The 24,624-nt window shown below is 42.9% G+C and overlaps 1 protein-coding gene across 5 annotated transcripts in view; it reads right to left on the reverse strand.

The window, feature by feature from the left end:
* The window catches only part of LOC135542073 (calcium-dependent secretion activator 1), a 186,757-nt gene that overhangs the window by 60,104 nt on the left and 102,029 nt on the right, over positions 1-24,624 (reverse strand). For 3 of the 5 annotated variants that reach the window (XM_064968708.1, XM_064968709.1, XM_064968706.1), the window contains exons 9-16: positions 24,426-24,492; positions 19,781-19,889; positions 17,602-17,814; positions 9,422-9,558; positions 9,126-9,313; positions 5,924-6,025; positions 5,497-5,560; positions 5,059-5,182 (exon numbers count right to left, since the gene is read on the reverse strand). In XM_064968708.1, the coding sequence (XP_064824780.1) occupies positions 5,059-5,182; positions 5,497-5,560; positions 5,924-6,025; positions 9,126-9,313; positions 9,422-9,558; positions 17,602-17,814; positions 19,781-19,889; positions 24,426-24,492 (1,004 nt within the window). Of the gene's footprint in view, positions 1-319; positions 389-5,058; positions 5,183-5,496; positions 5,561-5,923; positions 6,026-9,125; positions 9,314-9,421; positions 9,559-17,601; positions 17,815-19,780; positions 19,890-24,425; positions 24,493-24,624 lie in introns of all 5 variants that reach the window. The other 2 variants (XM_064968707.1, XM_064968710.1) reach the window with 2 other exon arrangements.

Below are 24,624 nucleotides of genomic sequence, written 5' to 3' on the forward strand. Positions count from 1 at the left end.
TGAAAACTGAAAGACATGGTAGAGGAGAGGGGAGGAGAAGTAAGGGGCGGAGGAGATGTTGAAAACTGAAAGACATGGTAGAGGAGAGGGGAGGAGAAGTAAGGGGTGGAGGAGATGTTGAAAACTGAAAGACATGGTAGAGGAGAGGGGAGGAGAAGTAAGGGGTGGAGGAGATGTTGAAAACTGAAAGACATGGTAGAGGAGAGGGGAGGAGAAGTAAGGGGTGGAGGAGATGTTGAAAACTGAAAGACATGGTAGAGGAGAGGGGAGGAGAAGTAAGGGGTGGAGGAGGGTGTGGCAGGATGAGGAAGGTACTCACGAATGGTTAAATCCATCACTTGAGACGCCAAGCAGAAGACAGGATGCTCATACATTTCTCTCTTTTTCCCTACAAGAGAGGATCGGGGCATGCAAAAGGCTGGGGTCAAAGAAGGAGAGGTCAGAGTTCAGAGGGTAGCTGTTGTGGTGGATTCGGGGTCCCCACAGCGTCCTCTGTGGATGTGGTGGGGGTGGACTTTGGTGGTTGAGGAGGCTTGTGATGGGCCCGTGGAAACAGAAAGAGAGGCATCGATTTGACAGAAGTGTCGAATGTGGAGGAGAGTGGGTGTGTGGACAAAAGGAGTGGGGGCTGGGGGTCGCCTTTGTACAAACTTTTATTTAACCAGACTTTTCTATCAAGTTGGAGATCTTCCCAGTCAAGGCAATGAACAAGCAAATGTTTATGAGGAGCAGAATTAAGGATTTTTCTGCAGTTTTTTCACTCCAAGATACTGAGGGGCATCTCCTTCGGTATCTTCGTCACCCTCAGCTTTTTTTAATAGTCACTAGGTCTGTTATGGTGACCATATTACCGGCACAATGGCAGTCAGAAGTCATGACCGCTGATGGTCATTAGTAGCCTACCAAACTTGCTAAATGCCTGGTACTCAGAACTCTATTGTCCCTGTAATCACTCTGACATCTGACATATGAAAATCAAATAAAAAAATTAATGAGAGCCCACGAGCTCATGTTGCGCAACATTTTTGATGGCCTTCTAAAAAGAGGAGGATCCCATCAGCTTTCTATAGCCTACTATATTTATTTCTCAACTTTTCTAATATTAAGCAATATTAAGCACATTGCTTCACTTTTCAACAGTATATGAACCACGGGAAAAGCATCCTTTAAGCACATAGATTACATGTATTTTTTCCCCTGCCCCTGACAATGGTCCATTCTAAACCAAAACTAATTTCACACATATATTATGTAGTATATGTAAAGACAAGATTAAAGACAAGATTATATAGAAAATAGTCTGATGGGAGACAATATTAGCCTTTCACTTGTGAATGATATATTATCACTTGTGAATGATGCCTCTCGTGTGCAATAAGGTAAGAAACAGCGCATGCCTTTTATTTTCGACTTTTTCATATCATAGTCACACACCTCATGGAGCCTAGCCCACAGGCCTATATGTTGATAAGGTTTATATCACAACTAAAGTGGCCAAATAAATTCTTAAAATGAAGCACATTAATCAGCTTTACAGCCAGTGTAGAGCCTAACTGGAAAACATAAGCAGCGAGTGAGTTTCTAGTTTGGGGAATATAATTTTCACCATAAAAATACACCTCTATAATAAAGCATTACAAGCATAATTGCCTTTGTGGTCACTTTTGATAATGGTCTTTTCCCGCTAATTGATAGCATTTTGTAACATTTGCGCATATAGCCTACTGCCGTGTGCACTTTGCTGCGCTTATCATGTGATGAAATAGCCTAATAGTATATCTACATCTTAAGCTAAATGTTGTATCTGTTGTATCAGTCTAATTGCTTAAAAAAAATTTTTTTATATGAGTTGTTGTATTCATTTGGAATCTATCGCGTCCCACAACTGTCCCAGAGTATATTTGGAATATTTATTTCTCGCACAGAAGGACAAGTTACCAATAGAATAGGTTGACTTTTGTACTACGGGGGATAATAGAATGACATAGGCTAGTGCTTTTGCTGTCCGTTAGGCCTACTCATCTTGTTAGCTGACGAAAAGTAAATCTAACATCTTCAATGTACACTTTGGAATTCGTTAAGAAGGACACACTCATTTCAGTCCTAGATGTGTCTGTCTTCACTTGTAGCCTACTTCGAAGCTGAGATGCCTGTGAGAAGGACCCGATCACATGACAGGCATTGGCTAATAAGAATTTAGATATCTGAGAGAGCCATGTGTGTGAGAGGTGCTTCGGAGCACGGCGATTGGCAGACGGGAAAAGGAAATTTAAATTATTATAGGCATGGATTTTGGTGTCATTACAGCCAAACAAGGAGGATGCTGTCAGGAAATCTGTGGCCTGGTGAGATTATTATCAGGTGCTTGTCAAATTGTGAACCAGAGAATGATGAAGTGAGTCCAGCCTGCTTAAGAAACAAAGCAGAGCGACTTTTTTCAAATCAACATTGGAGTTGCATCATGCAGCCTTTGAATGTTTTAAAAATCAAAACATAGTCCAGCATTTGTATCACAACTAAAGTTGCAGAAATAATTCTAAATTAGTCATATAGGAGGACCTATTTCTTTATTAACCACTCAACACAGAATAGCTAGCTGCATGTGTGGACTACTGTCACGCCCTGACCTTAGTTATCTTTGTTTTCTTTATTATTTTGGTTAGGTCAGGGTGTGACGAGGGTGGTATGTGTGTTTGTCTTGTCTAGGGTCTTTGTATATCTATGGGGCTTTGGTATGTCTAGATAAATGTGGGTCTATGATGGCCTGAATTGGTTCACAATCAGAGGCAGCCGTTTATCGTTGTCTATGATTGGGGATCCTATTTAGGTTGCCATTTTCCATTTTGGTTTTGTGGGTTATTGTCTATGTGTAGTTGCATGTCAGCACTTGTTGTTATTAGCGGCACGGTCGTTTTGTTTAGTGTTCTTGGTTTATTAAAGAAGAATGTATTCTTATCACGCTGCGCCTTGGTCTCCTCGTTATGACGACCGTGACAACTACCTCAGAAATCATTTGGATAAATTATCCTATCCTATTTTATTTAGCTTTGTTCAATTGTATTCTTCATACTATAAAATAATGCCATGAAATTCTAAGTAAATCCTGTCTGCTAAATGGACTATATAGCCCACAGCCATATGGCATAGCCAGATCAGGACCTACATGTAACATAAGGACAACTCAGAGAATGCCAATTTGTTCTTCTGAAATAGACTACATTTTCTTCATCTCATGTTTATTTAGACCTGCCTAAAATAAATCATGGATTTATTGTGATGTGTAGGCTATATTAAATGGATTTATTAGACTTTTTAAAATCAAATGTTCCAAAAGTCTGCATCAGTGGCTTGTAGGTTTGGAAGCCAGGAGATGCTAAATGTGTTTATGTTAATTAACGGTCAATTACCATGAGACCGGCAGTTGTTTGCTTGACAATCACCGGCTGACAAAATGTCATGACCGCCACAGCCCTAATAGTCACTGACTGGAATAGAGAAGAGCTTCATTTGAGAATGGAGGATTTGATTGCTGTAAAAACAGTATTGTTGAGTGTAGTCCAAGCTACACATAACTACACACAGATTTGTTTTGTAAACGTGTCCGTGGAACATGTTGCCAGTTCTGGATGCCTAGTAAAGGAAACATGGGACATGCAACAGACAGATACTGGGTAGTCCCAGCATGCCTTGTGCATTAGCCTTCCTGACTTGCGTTCATACTACAAGGAGCTTGGAGAGAAGCAGCAAAGCCAATAAACAAGGAGGAGGAAAGCAGAGAGGGGTAGGAGGCGGTGAACAGAAGATGATGATTATTTCAAAACAAAGGAGAGGATAGGAAAGGGGTAGGAGAGAAAACAAGGACAATTGTTGCTTCAGAGCATCACCCAACCTTGAAGCCACGGCGTTGTGAGAAAGGAGAGGGACAGTGGGTTGACTGGGCCAGAGAGAAGCTGAGGCACACAGGAGTCAGAATAAAGATGGAAGATTCACAGGGAGTTGAATGCATTTTTACTTACTGTACACATCTCTAACATGCACATTTATTTAGGGATCTACATCAATATAAAGGACACCTGTAAATGAAAAGAGGGTTTCAACTTTATTAGCACATCTAAAAGTAACAGCAGCCACTGGACCGGAAGCCGAGGTATTTTCACTGCAGCTGGGGACAGAACAGTTATATTAATACCATATGAAGACAAAATCTTTGCTTTGAGTGAACTTATTTCCATTCATTGATTGTATTTGAATGTTTGACCTTGGTTTCTTCTTAAATGCTCCTGTTATCGCCATATAAAATCCTTTCTGGGTAACAATTAAGTTCCTTACTGACATAGTTTTCCATTAAAATTGTTAAAAAGAAACACAAATAGCCTTTTCAGCAAAAAAAACTATTTCTCAAGGATTAGTTTTGCTATCACTGTCTGGGCGTGGTCTGAGTAGGGAGGGGGAAACTGAAAACTAGCTGTTATTGGCAGAGAGGTTTGGAACTCTGTTATTGGTACAGGATATTAATTAATTTACTGCCTGGTCCGAAACGCCACCACGCAAAACCTGCTGATTAGAAGGTCCTGTGTAGATTGTATTTTCAACCAGCATCTATCAGGAAATAACACTGATCACATTTTTGTCACACTTTTACAGTGTTAGTTTCATCAGCTAACCCCACAACTGTAGTTTGTTAGCACCCCTTGACCTGCAGGGGGCAATGTGGTGAAGCACCAGAGGGCATGATGTCTGTCGTATGTATATCACTGTGTAACAATAACGTGTGATAATCCCTGTAGATAACAATACTATTGTGGTAACAATGCTAGAGGGGAGACATAAATGACGACAGAACATTGTACAGTACAGTAAAGTACTGTGTGTGAAATAATACTCTATGGGTATAGCTAGTACGTTGTGTGATGCTGCATTGTGTGATTTAACTGTGTGTGTGTGTGTGTGTGTGTGTGTGTGTGTGTGTGTGTGTGTGTGTGTGTGTGTGTGTGTGTGTGTGTGTGTGTGTGTGTGTGTGTGCGCATCTGTCAGTGTTTATTTGAGGTGGTCATCTACCTTCTACTTTGGCGTATTCTGAGAGGCGCTGGTAGTTGATCAAGGCTGCCTGCTCCAGACATTTACGGATGACTGTCTTCACCTCCTCCTGGGGCACAGGAGTCACAATATCCTTCATCAGCACCTGGAACGGAGCAGGAGACATTGGAGAAAAAATACTATCCTTTTTGGGGCGTTACCACAAAAAAGAAAAGCATGGGAGTGTGCATGTTGACCCTTCACTTGTAGAGAACAGGAGACAAACATCTGTTTACCACACTCAGGTAGCCTATATTATATACAACATATAGAAACCAAATACACATCTATCCATAACACCTGGTCAATTCAAATGTGGATGGAACATTTGTAATATTGTGTATATTTAGTTTAGGAAGGTGTGTGTCCATGGTTAATCGAACATAGGGTAAGGTTAGAAGAGGATGCATAATAACCTACCCTCTCAAGCAGGGACAAAGTGGCTTTCAGGGCCCCCTCCGGTCGACCAAATGGAAAACAGTACCTGTGAAAGAAATCCAGTTTACTTTCTGTAGGGTTTATTATGAAGGTTTTCCTTCATCATAAGACCATTCTTTATCCTCAAGGATTTCTACAATTTATAAATGACTACCCACTGGGCACAGACGTCTATTCAAGGTCTATTCCGCGTTGGTTTAACGCAATTGAATAGAAATATCGTTGATTCAACCAGTTTGTGCCCAGTGGGCAGCTAGTTCTTGAGATCAGAATGTAAGTACAATTTTGCAGAGCACAGCGATCGATACATGATTGACATCTGTCACAATCTATAATCTGTGGTCTGATAAGTCCCATAGCCGTGTCTGTGCCAGGGTCAGGTATAGATTTAGATATAGTATTACAGCACCTGAAGTGTGTGATCTGGTTCTCCAGCAGAACACGCAGCCTCTCTTTGATATCCTCAAAGCGTTCCTTCTCCTCGACAGTGACAGTTCCTATCCCGTCAGGCCTGAGGGATATACAGTACCATAGAGTTTATATGGTTGGAGCATGGGGCAGGAAACACCAAGGTTATGGGTTTCAGTCCCACATGGTCCACATAAAGTACAATGAATATGCAGTATGTGTTAACTGGAATATCCCTTAGGACATATTATATTAGTGTCATCGTTATATCCCAATTCAGAGTAGACAGTATGGCCACCACGACACAGTGATCACAGGGGTCACACAAGGGTCAACATGGTCACTGAAGTTATAACTGCGAATTTCAGCTAACATGGTACATGTGTAGTGGCTAGCTATATGTCCACAGCAGAGCCCACAGTATGAAGAGTTTCTGTGGTGTATTCCACAGGTAAGAGCCAGCCATCTGTCTGGAACAGTGGGGCCACTGATATCTGAGGATGGTTACAGACGGGGGGTTATAACTGCACCCCCCCCCCCCCCCCAGCTGTGGCCCCCATCTTGTCTGACAGGAGTATCCCTCACCCCTCCCCTCCCCTCCTTTCTCAGTGTCCATCACTGAGATTACATCCTGGGCCCGGTGACGCGGAGTATGTCACGTCTCCTGCTCCTCAAGCCGCTGTCACGGCGACCAGCGCCTCCTCTGTCACATGCACTCTGCTCAATTTCCCCCGTCCTCAGCCACGTCACTAACTATAAGGAGCCAGGCCCCTCAACCACACTCTCTTCCCTCTGTGTGTGTGTGAGTGTGCGCGCACGCGTGTGTGTGTATGTTTCAGGCTATGATTGTCAGTGTTTGTGTTTTTGTGTTCATCTGAGGCATGTCGATAAAAAGCCCTCAATAAGATGTGGTGTGTGTATAATCTCTGCATCTGACGGTCCGTCAAAAATAAATCGACTATTTGATCATTTCACACTAATTATGCCTAGCCTCATTTTCTGCTCCTCCACAGCTTTCATAATGCTTTCCTAACCTCACGCCCCTATCCTGTATTATAATGGCTAGATGGAAATGGGAAGTCTTTTGCGATCAGAGAAACTAATAACAGAACACCGGAAGCACGCCATATCAGAGGTCTGTGCTTCCTCTAGTTCAAGAAGCTACAGTACGTGACTGGAGTTCAATTACAGCCAATTCACAAATTGACTAGTACATCACATTTTAAAAGACAAATACCATATTTAACCTGTATTTAACATTCAAACACCACATTTCCAAATCATTACCTAAACTTACTGGAGGTGGAATGAAATCCACTCCAACCTTTAAACAGACAATTTATTCTCAATTTACTGTCAGGTTACTGTACTCTCTATAATAATCAGTTCATGCCCTGTGGCCATCAGGCTATTACGTTGTGGGTGGATGTGGGGAGTGAGGGGGGTTTTGGCCAAAGATGGGTTTCTCTCATGGGCTGCGCGGGGCTGTCTTGGTCATGGGGACTGGAGGCAGGCTGGCTGTAGCTGTGGCCTGAGCTCGGACAGTGGCAGGAGAGACTCGCCCGTCACCCATGACAACCTGTCATCCTGTCATTCCTGACCTCCAGGCACACCGGCCGTCTGGAGAGCTCCCACTACAGTACACTACACCTCCCTCCCTCCCTTTATTTTCTGTCTCCATATTTCTCTCTCTCTCCCTCTATTCCTGACCCTCTCTCTTTATGTCCTCTCCCCCTCTCTCTTTTTCTCCCACTTTCCTTTTTCTCTCTCCACCCCCCACTCCTATCCTCCAGTCTTGGAGCTACTCCCGTCTTCCTGTCCAGCCTGATCATAACAGGACTCAAACAGACAGCCCACCTCAGCTTCATCACTGTCTGTCATAGGATGGGGGTAGAGGGGTGGAAATCAAATCAAGTCAAATCAAGCTTTATTTATACAGCACATTTCAGACATAGAATGCAAGTGCTTCACAGGAAAAAAAATTGAATAAAAAAGGGGAACTATTTACTACACAACAAACATAAATTAAAAACGAAAGAATGCCAAAACTGAACGACTATAAAGTACCCCAAGGAAAAGCAAAGCTAAAAAGATTAATTGGAGAGGTAGATGGGGTAGATGGGGTAGGAGGATTGTCAGACTGGGGCAGACAACCGCCGTGACCTTTGCCCCTCACACTGTAGTGACACTCGCTTGTTTATATTGACTAGAGATCCAGCCAAGATTACGACAGTTTCGGTCTCCATACAGAAGTGTGAGCACATGTACACAAACACACACGTACATATGCACATATAGTACACACAAACACACATTTTATTATACAAAAAAAATACATGTAAATACCCAATAAGTATTTCAATATTTCAACTCCAGTATTCACTCGTTAAAATCAAAAAGTCAAGTGACTGAGGTCGGGTGGGAGGGAGAGAGGCACAGTGGATCTATCAGGGAGGAAGCACCACAGACTCTTACCTTCTGGGCCAAGATACAGCCTGGGACTTGGAGTCCTTTTTTTTCCTAAACTCCTTGATTTTGAGTTCCCTCTTAGAGGGTGTGGGGGGCTCTGGGGTGGGGGGGTAAAGGTAACTCTGAAGCTCTGCCTCGGTTACAGGCCAGTTTAGTAACTCAGACAGTCTCTGACTACAGGTTACATGAGAAAGAGGCAGGGGTGATGTTAAGAGATCAAGCATTGGAAAAAAAAGAAAGAAGAACATTAATAAAGCAAACCAAAATCATAACAGACTATGAAAATCAATGAATTGAGGACAGACAACAAAGAAAGAATAAACACAAATCCCAACTGGACATGAGAAACTTAAAAGCACAAGTGACTGAAACAAGTGATTGGAAAAATAATATTCGAGAAAGCTTTGACTGAGGCAAAAAAAAACAACACAGTATGAGGTGGCTTGGTGAAGTATACCAGTACAGAACATTGTATGCAGATCTAGGAGACAGGGTGTAGGGTGGAATATACATTCTGTCACTGTCTTCTCCGAATGAGATTGATTTGATGAAGAAGGTTGGTGATAGAGTGGGTTCTCTGAGCGAGGAGGATTGGGTTTACTTTCATATGCTTAACATTTGTTCCTGTTAAACACACAGAGACAGAGACAGACAGACAGACAGACACAGAGAGAGACAGAGAGAGAGAGAGGGGGGTGGTGTAGAAGGGGGGGCTGTAAGTCAGTTCTCTGTACCTGTTGCCATGGACGTGTGAGGCACAGAAGGCAAAGCTGTAGTGCAGCAGGGTGGGGTCAATCATAGCCCCGTTCTCTGCTCTCTCAAGCAGGTCACCCAGGTAACACAGGTGTCTGTGACACCCCCGCACACCATTACGAGCACAGTACTCATCCATGACAAACACCTGGCCTGGACTGAACCAACCCTACAAAATAGACATAGAAGGGAGGTTAGAATAGATCAAAATTGATAGAATGCAGGATCACAATGTAAAAGAATGAGGGAACCACTGGAATAGTAACCCATTCCTCACCAAACAGGAGTAGGAGTCATTGAGTCTGTGGTCCAGGGTGAGGCGCTGCACCATCTCAAACAGAGAGGAGTGGTCAAAGCTGCAGGGGTTGGCTGAGATGAACTCATCCATGCCATGTTTTTGCGCCCGGTCCGCGTCTATGTCCGTCCACCCCGGAGAGAGAGAGAGAGCCAGCACACATGCAGGGAGAGACAGGATCCACAGGAGTTAGACACAGAGGATGGGAATGGCTATCGGAGTGAGAGGGTAAGAGAGCATCACTCGCACAGTGTGAGGGCCCTATTCTATCAAAACTGCTAAGAAGCATTACGGGATGAGACACACATATGGTATACATTTTTCTTGCACTGGAAGATTGTGGGTTGGGGCTCATCTAATGAGTAATCAATGACGTATGGGTGAAACTATACGGACACCCTCTCACCGGGCAGAAAATTTTTTACATTTGTTCTGAGCCTGCACACCAGGTCAACGGTTTACATTGAATAGGGCTCTCGTACAGTACGCTTCATCTGGGGGTGGGTGGTTTGGTCAATGGAGAGGATCAGTGTGGGGTTCATAGTCAACTAGCAGGTGGAAAGGGCTCTGGGCCAGAGGGAGGGTCAGGAGGATTGGATGTGAGTTGCAGCATAACCAATGCAGAAGGGTCATTCCTGTGGTCATGCATGACTGATTCTGTTCTGTCTGTCTGTCTCATTATTACAATGTTGGTCCTGTTCTCTCTTGATACATTCCAACGTTATTTTATGTGGGGTCTTTCTACCTACATAACAGTGTATGACTGTTGAAATCTCAGGTCCCCCCACATGTGAACAGTCGACCTGAGCATATACACCAAACAAAAATATAAACTCAACATGCAGTTGGGCCCATGTTTCATTAGCTGAAGTTAAAAGTTCCCTGAAATTTTACATGTGCACAAAAATCGGATTTATCTCAAATTTTGGGCACAAATTTGTTTACATCCCTGTTAGTGAGCATTTATACTTTGCCAAGTAATCCATCCGCCTGACAGGTGTGGCTTATGAAGAAGCTGATTAAACAGCATGAACATTACACAGGTGCACCTTGTACACCTAGAAGCACAAGCATTTCGCTACACTCGCATTAACATCTGCTAACCATGTGTATGTGACAAATAAATTTGATTTGATTTGTGCTGGGGACAATAAATGGCCACTCAAAAATGTGCAGTTTTGTCACACAACACAATCCCACAGATGTCTCAAGTTTTGAGGGAGTGTGCAATTGGCATGCTGACTGCAGGAATGTCCACCAGAGCTGTTGCCAGAGAATTTAATGTTAATGTATCTACCATAAGCCACCTCCAACGTCATTTTAGAGAATTTGGCAGTACTTCCAACCGGCCTCACAACCGTAGACCACATGTATGGCGTTGTGTGGGCGAGCAGTTTGCTGATGACAACGATGTGAACAGAGTGCCCCATGATGGCGGTGGGGTTATGGCATGGGCAGGCATAAGATACGGACAACGAACAAAATTGCATTTTATCAATGGCAATTTTAATGCTCAGTGATACCGTGACGAGATCCTGAGGCCCATTGACGTGCCATTCATCCACCACCATCACCACCTCATGTTACAGTATGATAATGCACAGCCCCATGTCACAGTTCTTCCATGGCCTGCATACTCACCCGACATGTCTCCCATTGAGCATGTTTGGGATGCTCTGGATCGACGTGCACAACAGCATGTTCCAGTTCCCGCCAATATCCAGCAACTTCCCACAGCCATTGAAGAGGCGTGGGACAACATTCCACAGACCACAATCAACAGCCTGATCAACTCTATGCAAAGGAGATGTGTCGCGCTGCATGAGGCAACAGATGCATTTGTATTCCCAGTCATGTGAAATCCATAGATTAGGGATTACTGAATTTATTTCAATTGACGGATTTGGCCAAAGATCTGTCCAGAGGGATCGTTGAGAAGAAGCTGGCTGCTTGTGTCAACATCGCCCCCAAAATCACATCTGTATATGAATGGCAGGGGAAGATCCAGGAGGATAGTGAAGTTTTGCTGATGATAAAGACCAGAAGTGCTAAGGTAAAAGTTCTCAGTAAAATCTTCTAAATGTACATTTTTGTTCAGTATATATAGTCTAAAGTCTCTGATAGCAACCTTTCTGATAGCATCCTTACATGATCGAATGAACTGCACCAGCTAGACCCATCTCCTTTCCCCTCCCACCCTTCCCTTTTACTTCCACTCCCTCCCCTTTACTGCTCAGCCCGTCAGCACATCCCCCCCCTAAGGTCTCCCTAATTACCCCCCCCCCTTGTCCAGCGAGAGGGCTAAATAAATTTGACAACACATTTTCACTTTCCTTCTCAGTGAGTGGGCTTAGGCATTTACATCAGGGTCTGTCTGGAATGGGAAGGCTGACCGATAATTCATGCGCTGTCCATCTCCCTCTAGTTGTATTCTAATGGACTGCTTCAGCCAGGGCTCAGGGACTGCTCTGAATGCCTCAGATCCGCAGGTCACAGCTATTCTAAGCAGCGGTCTGGATAAATAGCCTATGCAGCTGTCCCTCCCGAGACAAGGCTTTACATGTCAATATAGAGACAACACCACTTATGGAGCATTAACAACAGTTGAGATAGCGATACAAATGAGTTTTCGCTGCAATGTGGATATACACAAACAATGTCATAGTGAAATGTGTCCAGACACACTGACATAAAAAAGTGGCACATGTTTTGGATGTTTTTCATAAATTCCAAATTACACAAAAGCAGAAAGTGACACAAATATAAAATCATGAACATTAAATTACTTTGACTATAGACTAAAAAAAATTAAATACCAAACTACCATCAAAGCTGAGAGAATATAATAATAAAAAAATCACTTTTATTTTCTTCCATTGACCTCGACTTCACTGTTGAGTGAAACCCAATGTGGCGCCAGGCCAGCTGTCAACCACCCAGGGAACAAAGCCTCTGCTGCTATGATGCTTATGATCCCCAACTCCCAAATCCAAAAAGGTGACTATGTGTCCCTCTCCTCTGTGACTGGTGGCCTGTCATGTCTATTTGTCATCCCAGCGGTGGAGTGGACATGGGAGCACTGGACAGTAACAGACAATGACACTAGTCACCCCCGTCTGTCTAGGCAGGGGAAGGACTGACATCACAATGATTGATGGATGCTACTCATTTATAGATCCCTACACTGAACGTTTGGGCTATTTAGCACATTTAAAAAATAATAATTGACCACCAGCATCACCTCCCTGCTCATTCCCTCTCTCCCCAGAACATCCACAGCCCAGTCCTCTCTGGCGGCAGAGTGAGGGGTACATGATGATAGCTGGGTCTGATTTAGGGGTGTCATGGAGCTAAAGACATGAGCTGACACTGTGGTTCTCACTTTATCGATCAGTCTCACCATCCTAAACGTTTGAATTCATTGAACAGCATTTGTGGAAGATCTTATTATGCTCATTTAGATTTTGTATACAGGTTCATGCTTTTAACACATTTGTAAGTTGACAATACTTTATATGCCCATGCACGGTATGATTCATAGAGCACTGAGAGCATACCAATATTAGTGTGTTAAAGGAGAGGATAAATGAATTACTGAGGCAAATCTCTATATACCCAACAATACCAGGATCTGTCTCAGTCTTTCAACAAGAGGGAACAGAAAACAGACTCGGTTTTAAGCAAAAATTGTGAGAACATCACCCTGGTAAATGTTCTTGTCAGGCATCTAAAGAAAGAAAAGGTAAACGGATATGTACATTGCAAAAGTGGTAGAAGTGTTCATTTCAGGTCCGTCTCTAAGGAGTGGAGAAGACTGCAGCAGCATATGGTAAAAGGAATGGCATGACATCATCACGTGCTACATGTTAGCATTCAGAATACTCCAGGTACATATTTGCCAGCTCTCATTCAGCAGCAAGAAGAATAAAGAGTTAAAGGCAGGAATTGAGCAATCTTCAGTAAAACATGGATATTCCACTGGAAATAACAATTGATTCAAATATATAATAAATATATACAGTGCCTTCAGAAAGTATTCATACCCCTAAATATTTTTTTTTACAAATTGCACCAATCCACACACAATACCCCATAATGAAAAAGTGACAACATATTTGTAGAAATCTGAGCAATTGTTTTGAAAATGTAATATCTAATTTATATAATTATTCACACCCCTGAGTCAATACTTTGTAGAAGCACCTTTGGCAGTGATTACAGCTGTGAGTCTTTCTGGTTAAGTCTCTAAAAGCTTTTCACATCTGGATTGGGAAACATTTGCCCACTATTCTTTACATAATTCTTCAAGCTCTGTCAAATTTGTTGTTGATCATTGCTAGACACCTATTTTCAGGTCTTGCCATATATTTCTAAGTAGTGTTAAGTAAAAACTGTAACTCGGCCACTCAGGAACACTCACTGTCTTCTTGGTAAGCAACTTTCTTTTAGGATTTTGCCTGTGCTTTGCTACATTCCATTTATTTTTTTATCCTGAAAAACTCCCCAGTCCCCACTCTGAACCACCCATCCCGGATCCGGTATAATTGTCATCAGCAACGCTGAATAGCATAGCGCCACAGTCAAATAATATTACTAGAAAATATTCATATTCATGAAATCACAAGTGCAATATTGCAAAACACAGCTTTGCCTTTTGTTAATCCACCTGTCGTCTCAGATTTTGAAATTATGCTTTACAGCGAAAGCAATACAAGCGTTTGTGTAAGTTCATCGATTGCTCGACAAAACAATAAGTACACTTAGCATCAGGTAACTTGGTCACGAAAATCAGAAAAGCAATCAAATTAATCGTTTACCTTTGATGATCTTCAGATCTTTTCACTCATGAGACTCCCAGTTAGACAACAAATGTTCCTTTTGTTCCATAAATATATTTTTATATCCAAATACCTCCGTTAGTTTGGTGCGTTATGCCCAGGAATCCACCGGAAAGAGCGATCACGACAACACAGACAAAAATTCCAAATTATATCCATAATGTCCACAGAAAAATGTCAAATGTTTTTTATAATCAATCCTCAGGGTGTTTTTCAAATATCTATTCGATAATATATCAACCGGGACAGTTGGCTTTTCACTAGGACCGGGAGTAACAATGGTCGCCTTTCTCTTTTGCGCACAACTCACTCTGAGAGCCCACCCCTATCCACTTACGCAATGTGGTCGTTCACGCTCATTCTTCAAAATAAAAGCCTGAAACTATGTCTAAAGGCTGTTGACACCTTAGGGAAGCCATAGAAAAAGGAATCTGGTTGACTTTAAATGGGCAATAGGGATGCATAACAACAGAGAGGTTTCAAAAACCGGGGCACTTCCTGATTGGATTTTCCTCAGGTTTTAGCCTGCAATATCAGTTCTGTTTAACTCACAGACAAACTCACAAACACTCTAAAGTTTTGGAAACTTTAGAGTGTTTTCTATCCTAATCTGTCAATTATATGCATATTCTAGCATCTGGTCATGAGAAATAGGCCGTTTACTTTGGGAACGTTATTTTTCCAAACATAAAAATAGTGCCCCCTAGCTTCAAGAGGTTAATACACATAACATGATGCAGCCACCACTATGCTTGGAAATATGGAGAGTGGTACTCAGTAATGTGTTGTATTGGATTTGCCCAAAAATAAGACTTTGTATTCAGGACAAAAAGTTTATTGCTTTGACACATTTTTTAAAGGATTACTTTAGTACCTTGTAACAAACAGGATGCATGTTTTGGATCTTTTAATTTTTACTCTGTCAATTAGGCTAGTATTGTGAAGTAAATACAATGTAGTTAATCCATCCTCAGGTATTTCCTATCACTGCCATTAAACTCTGTAACTGTTTTAAAGTTACCATTGGCCACAAGGTGAAATCTCTGAGAGGTTTCTTTTCTCTCCGGCAACTGAGTTAGGAAGGACACCTATATCTTTGTAGTGACTGGGTGTATTGATACACCATCCAAAGTGTAATTAATAACAATTGAATGTCTGCTATTTGTCTTACCCATATACCAATAGGTGCCCTTCTTTGTGAGGCATTGGACAATCTCTCTGGTCTTTGTTGTTGAATCTGTGTTTGAATTTCACTGCTCGACTGAGGGACCTTACAGATAATTATATGTGTGGAACTCGGAGGCAATCATAAAAAAAACATGTTAAAACCCTATTATTGCACACAGAGTGAGTGCATGCACCTTTTTATGTGACTTGTTAAGCACTTTGTTTTACCCCTGAATTTACTTAGGCTTGCCATAACAAAGGGGTTGAACACATTGACTAATGGTAATTTCAATTTTCAATTTAATTTAATTGTAAAAAGTTTGAAAAACATAAATTCACTTCAGCATTATAGGGCATTGTGTGTAGGTCAGTGAAAGAAAATCTCAATTTAACCAATTTAAAATGTAGGCTCACAGAACAACATTTGGAAAAAGGGGTGTGAATATTTTCTGAAGGCACTGTATATAAATACAATTTAGCAGACATTTAGCAGACTTACATGCACGCATACATTGGATTTGGACTTTTCCGCAATTTGGAAGAAGCACATCAAACTATATAATGTGTATGAAGTGTGTAGCCAAATTACATTGGTCTGGAATAAAAAGACAAGATTATTTATCCTACCTATAATATATTCTAATTATCTTATTTTAAACCCCAAAAACATACAGTAAGTGTTTTTTTACCTTGTTTTTTTCAGAAGAGAAGGCATATGTAGAGTTGCAAGTGTGAACTAGCATGTCATAATTTAGCAACATTTCACTGATTGCTTCCTGGAATAATTGTGCAGAGACCACACTGTTTAATTCATGACATGGCACTTTTAACATGGTAGTAATCAGCTGCTAAGAGACAAAGGCCTCCAGTAGTTGTCAAAAACAACCATTTCACTGAATTAACATACGTCCTCAGTTCTACTGCAATTTATGGAACATGACAATCAACAAATCATTGTAGTTTTATGTTGTGGGTTTTAGCCCTGTCTCCGCCTTAACCCTTTATTACAATTATGGTCATTAAAACTGTTTCTGCCTCTTTTAAATCAATTATTTTTAAGAGATACCATATTGGTATGTTATAAGTCCTGGGGTTTAGAAAAAGGTCTGTTTTGCTAAGAAGGGATTTCATGTTCAATAAAGTTGCTGAGAGCGAGAGAAGGCAAATATGCAGTTTAACCAAAGCAAAGCAAACAAAATCAGAGTGACATGCATCTTAGTCTTGGCAGGATGGAAGTTAGTATTTTAAACCTAAAGAGAATCAAACCAAATCAAAATGAAAGTTTTCTAAAGTGGTCTAAGACAGAGATAACATAAAGATTTGAATAGAGGGTGAGAATGAACAACAGAAGAGGAAGAGAGGGAGGAGATCACATTGCTTTGGTCAGATAATCAGTGTGGATTATCTGAGAGGTGCCAGCAACAGGGAAGCACTTACCCTTAAATCCAGCTACGAGATAGATAGCGGGGTAAGAAGGAACAAACCAGAGAGACATAAAGACAGAGAGCAGACACAGAGACCTGACCTACAGCAGCTGGGCTCGACCAGGGACACACAAAAAGCACGAGTGTGAGAGTGAGAGTGAGAGAAAGTGGGGGAAATAGCTCATAACACTGTTAAACAACTGGCATAATAGGCCACAGGGGAAGAGGAAGGGCTAAACTAAAGAGATGAATATTGACATAAGGTGAAAAGAATAGATACAGAGTGAGAGATAATGTGATATGGAATAGGAGAGAGACACAGCGTTGATGAAAAAAAAACGACATATTTAGTGACGATAGTAGAGAGATTAATGAAACAAAATGAAAGGAGAGGTGAGGAGAGGCGTACTTTCTTCTCCAGATGGATGTAGACACTTCGCTGTAGTTGCTTGGGGTTACATAATATACACTGTTACACACACATTCCTGTAGAATAAATATATACCATAACAGTGCATATTGTCCATTTTAAAATACACACTTGTGTGGAGAGAAATAAATACAACAAAAGAGGTTACCTCAAAAAGGAGTCCAATAAAATCCGTATCTTGATAGATATTGAATTTGATTAGACATAACAGAATTGCACATTGGGCGGTCGTTTCATGGGTACTGTAGTTGAAACAGTATCCAGTGTTGTGGGCCTCATGGGCACAACATGGGTGGCACTTACAGAACTGGGAGATGGGTGCGTCTAGCTGAGGTGCGGAGCCTGCTCTGTTGTTGAGTTTCTGGACCTGGGTGGGGGGGATTGGCTTGTGGGACTGGCCCGTGGCCCGGTACATAGCCTGGACCCACAGGATGCGGTCCTGCTCGTCATCACTGGCAAAGATCACAGTGTCACCTTCCTTTACTGCATTGAAGAAGGTCCTCCCACCGTCAAGACCTAAGGAATTATTACAGTTAGCAGTGTTTGTAGGGCTAGTGCTACAGGTAGATACCAGCACATATATACAAAAGTATGTGGACACCCGGTAAAATTAGTGGATCCGGCTATTTCAGCCACACCCATTACTGACAGGTGTATAGATCAAGCACATGGCCATGCAATCTCCATAGACAAACAATGGCCTTACTGAAGAGCTCAGTGACTTTCAACGTGGCACCGTTGTCAGTTCAAGTCAGTTCGTAAAATGTTTGCCCTGCTAGAGCTGCCCCGGTCAACTGTGCTGTTATTGTGAAGTGGAAACATCTAGGAGCAACAATGGCTCAGCCATGAAATGGTAAGCCACACAAGCCCACAGAGTGCTGTCCTCGGTTGCAACACTCACTACCGAGTTCCAAACTGCCACTGGAAGCAAAATCAACACAAGAACTGTTTGTCGGGAACTTCATGAAATGGGTTTCCATAGCCAAGTAGCCGCACACAAGCCTAAGATTACCTCTCGCAATGCGAAGGTGGAAACGCATTCCCTGGAGTGATGAATTACGCTTCACTATCTGGCAGTACGATGGACGAATCTGGGTTTGGCAGATGCCAGGAGAACTCTACCTTCCCCAATAGTGCCAACTGTAAAGTTTGCTGGAGGAATAATGGTCTGGGGCTGTTTTTCATGCTTCGGGCTAGGCCCCTTAGTTCCAGTGAAGGGATATTTTAATGCTACAGCATTCCATGACATTCTAGAGACGATCCTGTGCTTCCAACTTTGTGGCAACAGTTTGGGGAAGGCCTTTTCCTGTTTCAGCATGACAATTCCCCCCCCCCCCCCCGTTCACAAAGCAAGATCCATTCAGAAATGGTTTGTTGAGATCGGTGTGGAAGAACTTTACTGGCCTGCACAGAGCCCTGACCTCCACCCCATCAAATACCTTTGGGAGGAATTGGAAAGCCGACAGCGAGCTAGGCCTAATCACCCAACATCAGTACCCGACCTCACTAATGCTTGTGGCTGAATGGAAGCAAGTAATACAAGTTGTGTATTACTGTACCTGGCTGAGGGTCGGTGTGTGTGTGGTGTGTTACTGTACCTGGCTGAGGGTTGGTGCGTGTGTGTGGTGTATTACTCTACCTGGCTGAGGGATGGTGTGTGCGTGTGTCTGGTGTGTTACTGTACTTGGCTGAGGGTTGGTGTGTGTGTCGTGTATTACTGTACCTGGCAGAGGGTTGGTGTGCGTGTGTGGTGTGTTACTGTACCTGGTTGAGGGTCTGTGTGTGTGTGTGGTGTGTTACTGTACCTGGCTGAGGGTGTGTGTGTGTGTGTGTGTGTGTGTGTAGTGTATTACTGTACCTGGCAGAGGGTTGGTGTGCGTGTGTGGTGTGTTACTGTACCTGGCCGAGGGTCGGTGTGTGTGTGTGGTGTGTTACTGTACCTGGCTGAGGGTCGGTGTGTGTGTGTGTGGTGTGTTACTGTACCTGGCTGAGGGTCAGTGTGTGTGTGGTGTGTTACTGTACCTGGCCGAGGGTCAGTGTGTGTGTGTGTGGTGTGTTACTGTACCTGGCTGAGGGTCGGTGTGTGTGTGTGTGGTGTGTTACTGTACCTGGCTGAGGGTCGGTGTGTGTTTGTGTGGTGTGTTACTGTACCTTGCTGAGGGTCGGTGTGTGTGGTGATTTACTGTACCTGGCTGAAGGTCGGTGTGTGTCTGTGTGTGTGGTGTGTTTCTGTACCTGGCTGAGGGTCGGTGTGTGTGTGTGGTATGTTACTGTACCTGGCTGAGGGTCGGTGTGTGTTTGTGTGGTGTGTTACTGTACCTTGCTGAGGGTCGGTGTGTGTGGTGATTTACCGTACCTGGCTGAAGTTGGTGTGTGTCTGTGTATGTCGTGTGTTTCTGTACCGGGCTGAAGGTCGGTGTGTGTGTGTGGTGTGTTACTGTACCTGGCTGAGGGTCGGTGTGTGTGTGTTGTATTACTGTACCTGGCTGAGGGTCGGTGTAGTCTACAGTGTAGCCGTCCAGTTGAAGCAGCTCCACAGGCTCTGCCTTCTTCTCTCTGTAGCTGCACATGGCAAAGGTGTACTGGCTCACCTGCATCACAGAGGAAGGAACAGTGGGCTAATTATTTACTGTACACTTTATCTCATGGTGCTATTCCAGCTGCTATTTACCTGGTATTTCTCAAGGTAACGCATAGTAATACGGGTACTGGGACGAAAATGACATAACATTGGTAAACTGCCTAGTAATTACAATGTAACTACCATTTTAGTATACCAGGTAAATAACAGACTGAAAGAAAGCATTACATCTTATCAGTTCTACTTACCACTATAACCTTGACCTCAAATATAACGTCATGTTCCCTAACCCAGGCCTTGGACACCTTGTTTGTGATAACCAACCAGGAGAGACGGTCACACAAGGGTTAATGAGCCAATCACCAGGCATAGATGGAGACCAGATGCTGGTCAAGATAGGCATATGGGAAAACAATCTGTGTGTGTGTGTGTGTGTGTGTGTGTGTGTGTGTGTGTGTGTGTGTGTGTGTGTGTGTGTGTGTGTGTGTGTGTGTGTGTGTGTGTGTGTGTGTGTGTGTGTGTGTGTGTGTGTGTGCATGCAATAGTGAGAGAATGGAAATCACAGCTGTGTTGCCCACTCTTGAACCTCTAGTCAGTAATGTGTGTGTGAGTGTGTGTGAGTATACTGGGATAATCACATTATAATTAGATGAATGAAGTGGCCGAACCAGGGGAGGGGGGTGGGCTGGTAAAAGTACCTTATGTTGATGAGAGAGAGTATGTGTGTGCTTGAGTGTGAGTGTGTATCTATCCCGCACTGATACAGTGATAAGCAGGCTTATTCTGCTACTGACAAAGACACACACACACAGAGAGAGAGAGAGAGAGAGAGAGAGAGAGAGAGAGAGGTGGGAGAGGATCAGAGAGCGAGGGTGGGCAGTAGGGTGCTGTTGCCAGCGCCGTTGCCAGGGCGGGGTTGTGGCCTTGACTCTGTCACTCAGCGAGGACAGACGAGTGCGGTAGTGACACCCTGTCACAAGAGATAGGAGCCCGACTGCTAGGTGCCAGTCATGCCAAGGCAACCCAAGGATCTCAGCCAATACCACGCTATTGTCACCTCTGCTGCAAGTGGCAGCTCTCACTGGCTGCAGCCTGCCTCTGTGTGACAACAGAGATTCACTGTCAGGGCTCTGATGAGGCCCCCGGTGGAACTTGCTGGGCCGCCGGTGCCACTACCCAGCTCCACGGTGCCCCCTTGCCTTCGGGACATCCCTGGGGCACATCAGAACTCCCCATCTCCTTCCCACTCCCTCGCCTGCCTCTCTCTCAACCCACTTCAGCCTCACATCCCTCTGCCTGCTAAAGTTTGGACCTGTCAGGGCCAGGCGAGACAAACACACAGACAGAGACAGAGCAGGACTGTATGGGCCTTAAGGCTGGCTGACCTGCTGTCAAACTGATGGTTAAAGGATTCTAAATGACTTTGCTCCCTGATTACCCTACATGCTTTGCTCTTTTAAATAACCTTGTTATTGTTGGGAGCAGTGGTGTAAAGTCCTAAAGTAAAAATACATTCAAGTACTACTTGAGTAGTTTTTTGGGGTATCTGTACATTACTTTACTATTTATATTTATGACAACTTTTACTTTTACTTCATTACATTCCTAAAGAAAAGTATGTACTTTTTACTCCATACATTTTCCCTGACACCCACAAGTACATTTTGAATGCTTAGCAGGACTGGAATATGGTCTAATTCACACCCTTATCAAGATAGCATCCCTGGTTATCCCTACTGGCTCTGATCTGGTGGTGTCACGCATGACCTTAGTATTCTTTGTTTTCTTTATTATTTTGGTTAGGTCAGGGTGTGACATGGGTGATGTATGTGTTTTTGTTCCTGTCTATGGGTTTTGTATGTCTACAGGTGTTAACTAGTCTAGGTGTTATGAATGTCTATGGTTGCCTAGATTGCTTCTCAATTACAGGCAGCTGTTTATCGTTGTCTCTGATTGGGAACCATATTTAGGCAGCCATATTCCTTGGGTATTTTGTGGGTTATTGTCTATGGCTAGTTGCCTGTGTATACACTTGTTTATATATAACTTCATGTTTGTTTTGTTGTTTTGTAAAGTTTGATTAAGTGTTCTTTGTTTCATTAAAAAGAAGAATGTATTCAAATCACGCTGCGCCTTGGTCTCCTCCATTCAACGAACGTGACAGGCAGACTCACTGAACACATGCTTCGTTTGTAAATGATGTCTGAGTGTTGGAGCGTGTCCCTGGCAATCCGTAAAAAAACTAAACATGGTTTGCTTAATAAGGAATTGTAAAATATTTATACTTTCACCTCTGCTTTTGCTACATAAGTATATTTTAGCGATTACATTTCCTTTTTAGAATGAAGTATATTTATAACCAAATACTTTTAGACTTTTACTCAAGTAGGATTTTACTGGGTGACGTTCACCTTTACTGATTTATTTTCTATTAATTAAGGTGTCTTTACTTTTACTCAAGTATGACAATTGCGTACTTTTTCCACCACTGGTTGAGTCTATAAATTGGATTGTGTGATGGGGTGGGCCTGGGGAACAGAGATCAATGTGGTTGTTTGCCAGTATATCACTGAGGAAACTCTTGAATATGATAGACCCCCCCCAGTTGTCAAACAGAAATGCTTAAGACTTCACTACAAAGCCAGCACATATCAGCAGAGAGAGAGAGAGAGAGAGAGAGAGAGAGAGAGAGAACAAAGATAGTGAGTGAACAGAGAAGAATATAGAAAGCAGTGAGTGAGAGAAGGGGGAGAGAAAAAGAAGGATAGTGTGGTAGGATGCAGAGTGAGCGAGTGGCTGCTTCTGGCTGTCTTCGAGGACAGCCTCCAGACTGCTGAATAATTACACTTCACTTTGCATCATAAACATGTGGTTTATGGCTCCAATCTGTTCTGTTGAGCAGTGACCTGTCAGGGCATTCAACTAGCCAGATACCACTACAGACAGGATGAATATCTGAGCGGGGTGGGGGTAGGAGGGGGCTGGCGAGAGCTTGGTTCGGGGAGCAAGCTGCTTAATTGTGATCCCTCGACTCAATTAAGACAAAACACAGTTTCACAGGTTTAGAGTGGCATTTTCGCCTCTCGTGATGGGACTCGGTTCAGCTGAGGTCGATGCCTTCGATACTGAGGCTTTCCACTTTCACTGGGTATGAACGGAGAAAGGGGGCTTACTTTATCACACAGGCATAGTGAGAGGGTTACATGGCATGAGCCGTCAAGATAGCCATCTCATGGGATGTTCAACCCCTGACTCGTTCTTGTTTTCTCTGACACACGTAACATGTTTACAGGGTGTGTAATGACAGCTTTACACCTGTAGAATTCTGTTTACGTGTACCTGATGTGTTGTTGGTGTGTCGCCGCCATGGGTGGTGCCAGCGTCCATCACCTAGCACTGTAAATGATCTACTCACTCCATGTAATTAACAACTCATGAATAATTCAACAGGAAACAAATCTTCTGACACTGAAATAAATACCCCCCAGTGTAAACTGTGCTATTTATGAGTATCATGGCAAATGTCAGTCAAATTAAACTCAGAAAGTGTGTGTGTGTGTGTGTGTGTGTGTGTGTGTGTGTGTGTGTGTGTGTGTGTGTGTGTGTGTGTGTGTGTGTGTGTGTGTGTGTGTGTCACATTTAGCATATAGCCGATGTGAGTTTACATTTTATTATTTCAGAGAAGGAGGGTTGAACATCACAGAGTGCTGTTGGTGAATCACAAACATTTCTATTGAACATATCTTCTCAACCAGCTGAAGTTGCACACTGTTGTCTTTTCATAGGCTATGAATCAACATGTACAGTTTGTACTACTCCACTGCTGAATTTTGTATTTTCAGGCAACACCAAGAAACAAAGGAAACATACTATATTGATGGTAAAGCGAACTAAACGTATTTGCCCTTCACTTTGAAAATATAATAATTTTGCCAATTCTGAAGAACAATACATTTGAGTCCATCATAACACCAATAGAGTATTGAATGTCTTGAATACTTACACGCGACTTAACGTAACCAAAACAGAAGAAAAAGTAAAAGATTTACAAATGAAATTATACACAAACATAAAAGCTATTGGTCTCTCTAAGAAACAGACTTGCACATGACACACACACACACACACACACACACACACACACACACACACACACACACACACACACACACACACACACACACACACACACACACACACACACTGTATGTACAGCTGGGAGCGAGCGAGACGCACATTCCTTGGGCTCTTGTAGCTACGAGTGCTAGGCCAGCCAGCGTATACTCTGGTTTGTCAATCGCCTGTCAACTCCTCGCTCTGAGACATATCCTCCCAAACACAGAGGAGAAAGCGTGCTTCTCCAAATGAGGCCAGACAGAAAATGGCTGCTACAGCTACAAAAGCTCCTGACAAGAACTGGCTTGGACCTTCAGCACCCCAGTCAACAAGAGGAAGACACGTACCAAAGCATGACAGATCAAAAACATAACATGTTACTTATTGGATTAGTGCTGACTATGGTTCTTTAGTGGTATTTTGTTCTTACCTGCACCAAGACAAAGAATCTCTTCTTCCATCTCTTCCACACATTTTTACCAATAGCCCATAGGTACCTAAGTAAACAAAGCAATGGTTTAGTAATAAGTTGTGTGGTCTATGGTGGGTGGCCTTTCTGCAGAGGCTGCTTTACAATATTAAACCTTGTGTTGCATCATTATTTCATAAAGAGGTGGCATGCTGAAAAA

Source organism: Oncorhynchus masou, chromosome 6 (genome assembly GCF_036934945.1).
Source record: "Oncorhynchus masou masou isolate Uvic2021 chromosome 6, UVic_Omas_1.1, whole genome shotgun sequence".
In the NCBI taxonomy this organism is placed as follows: Eukaryota; Metazoa; Chordata; class Actinopteri; order Salmoniformes; family Salmonidae; genus Oncorhynchus; species Oncorhynchus masou.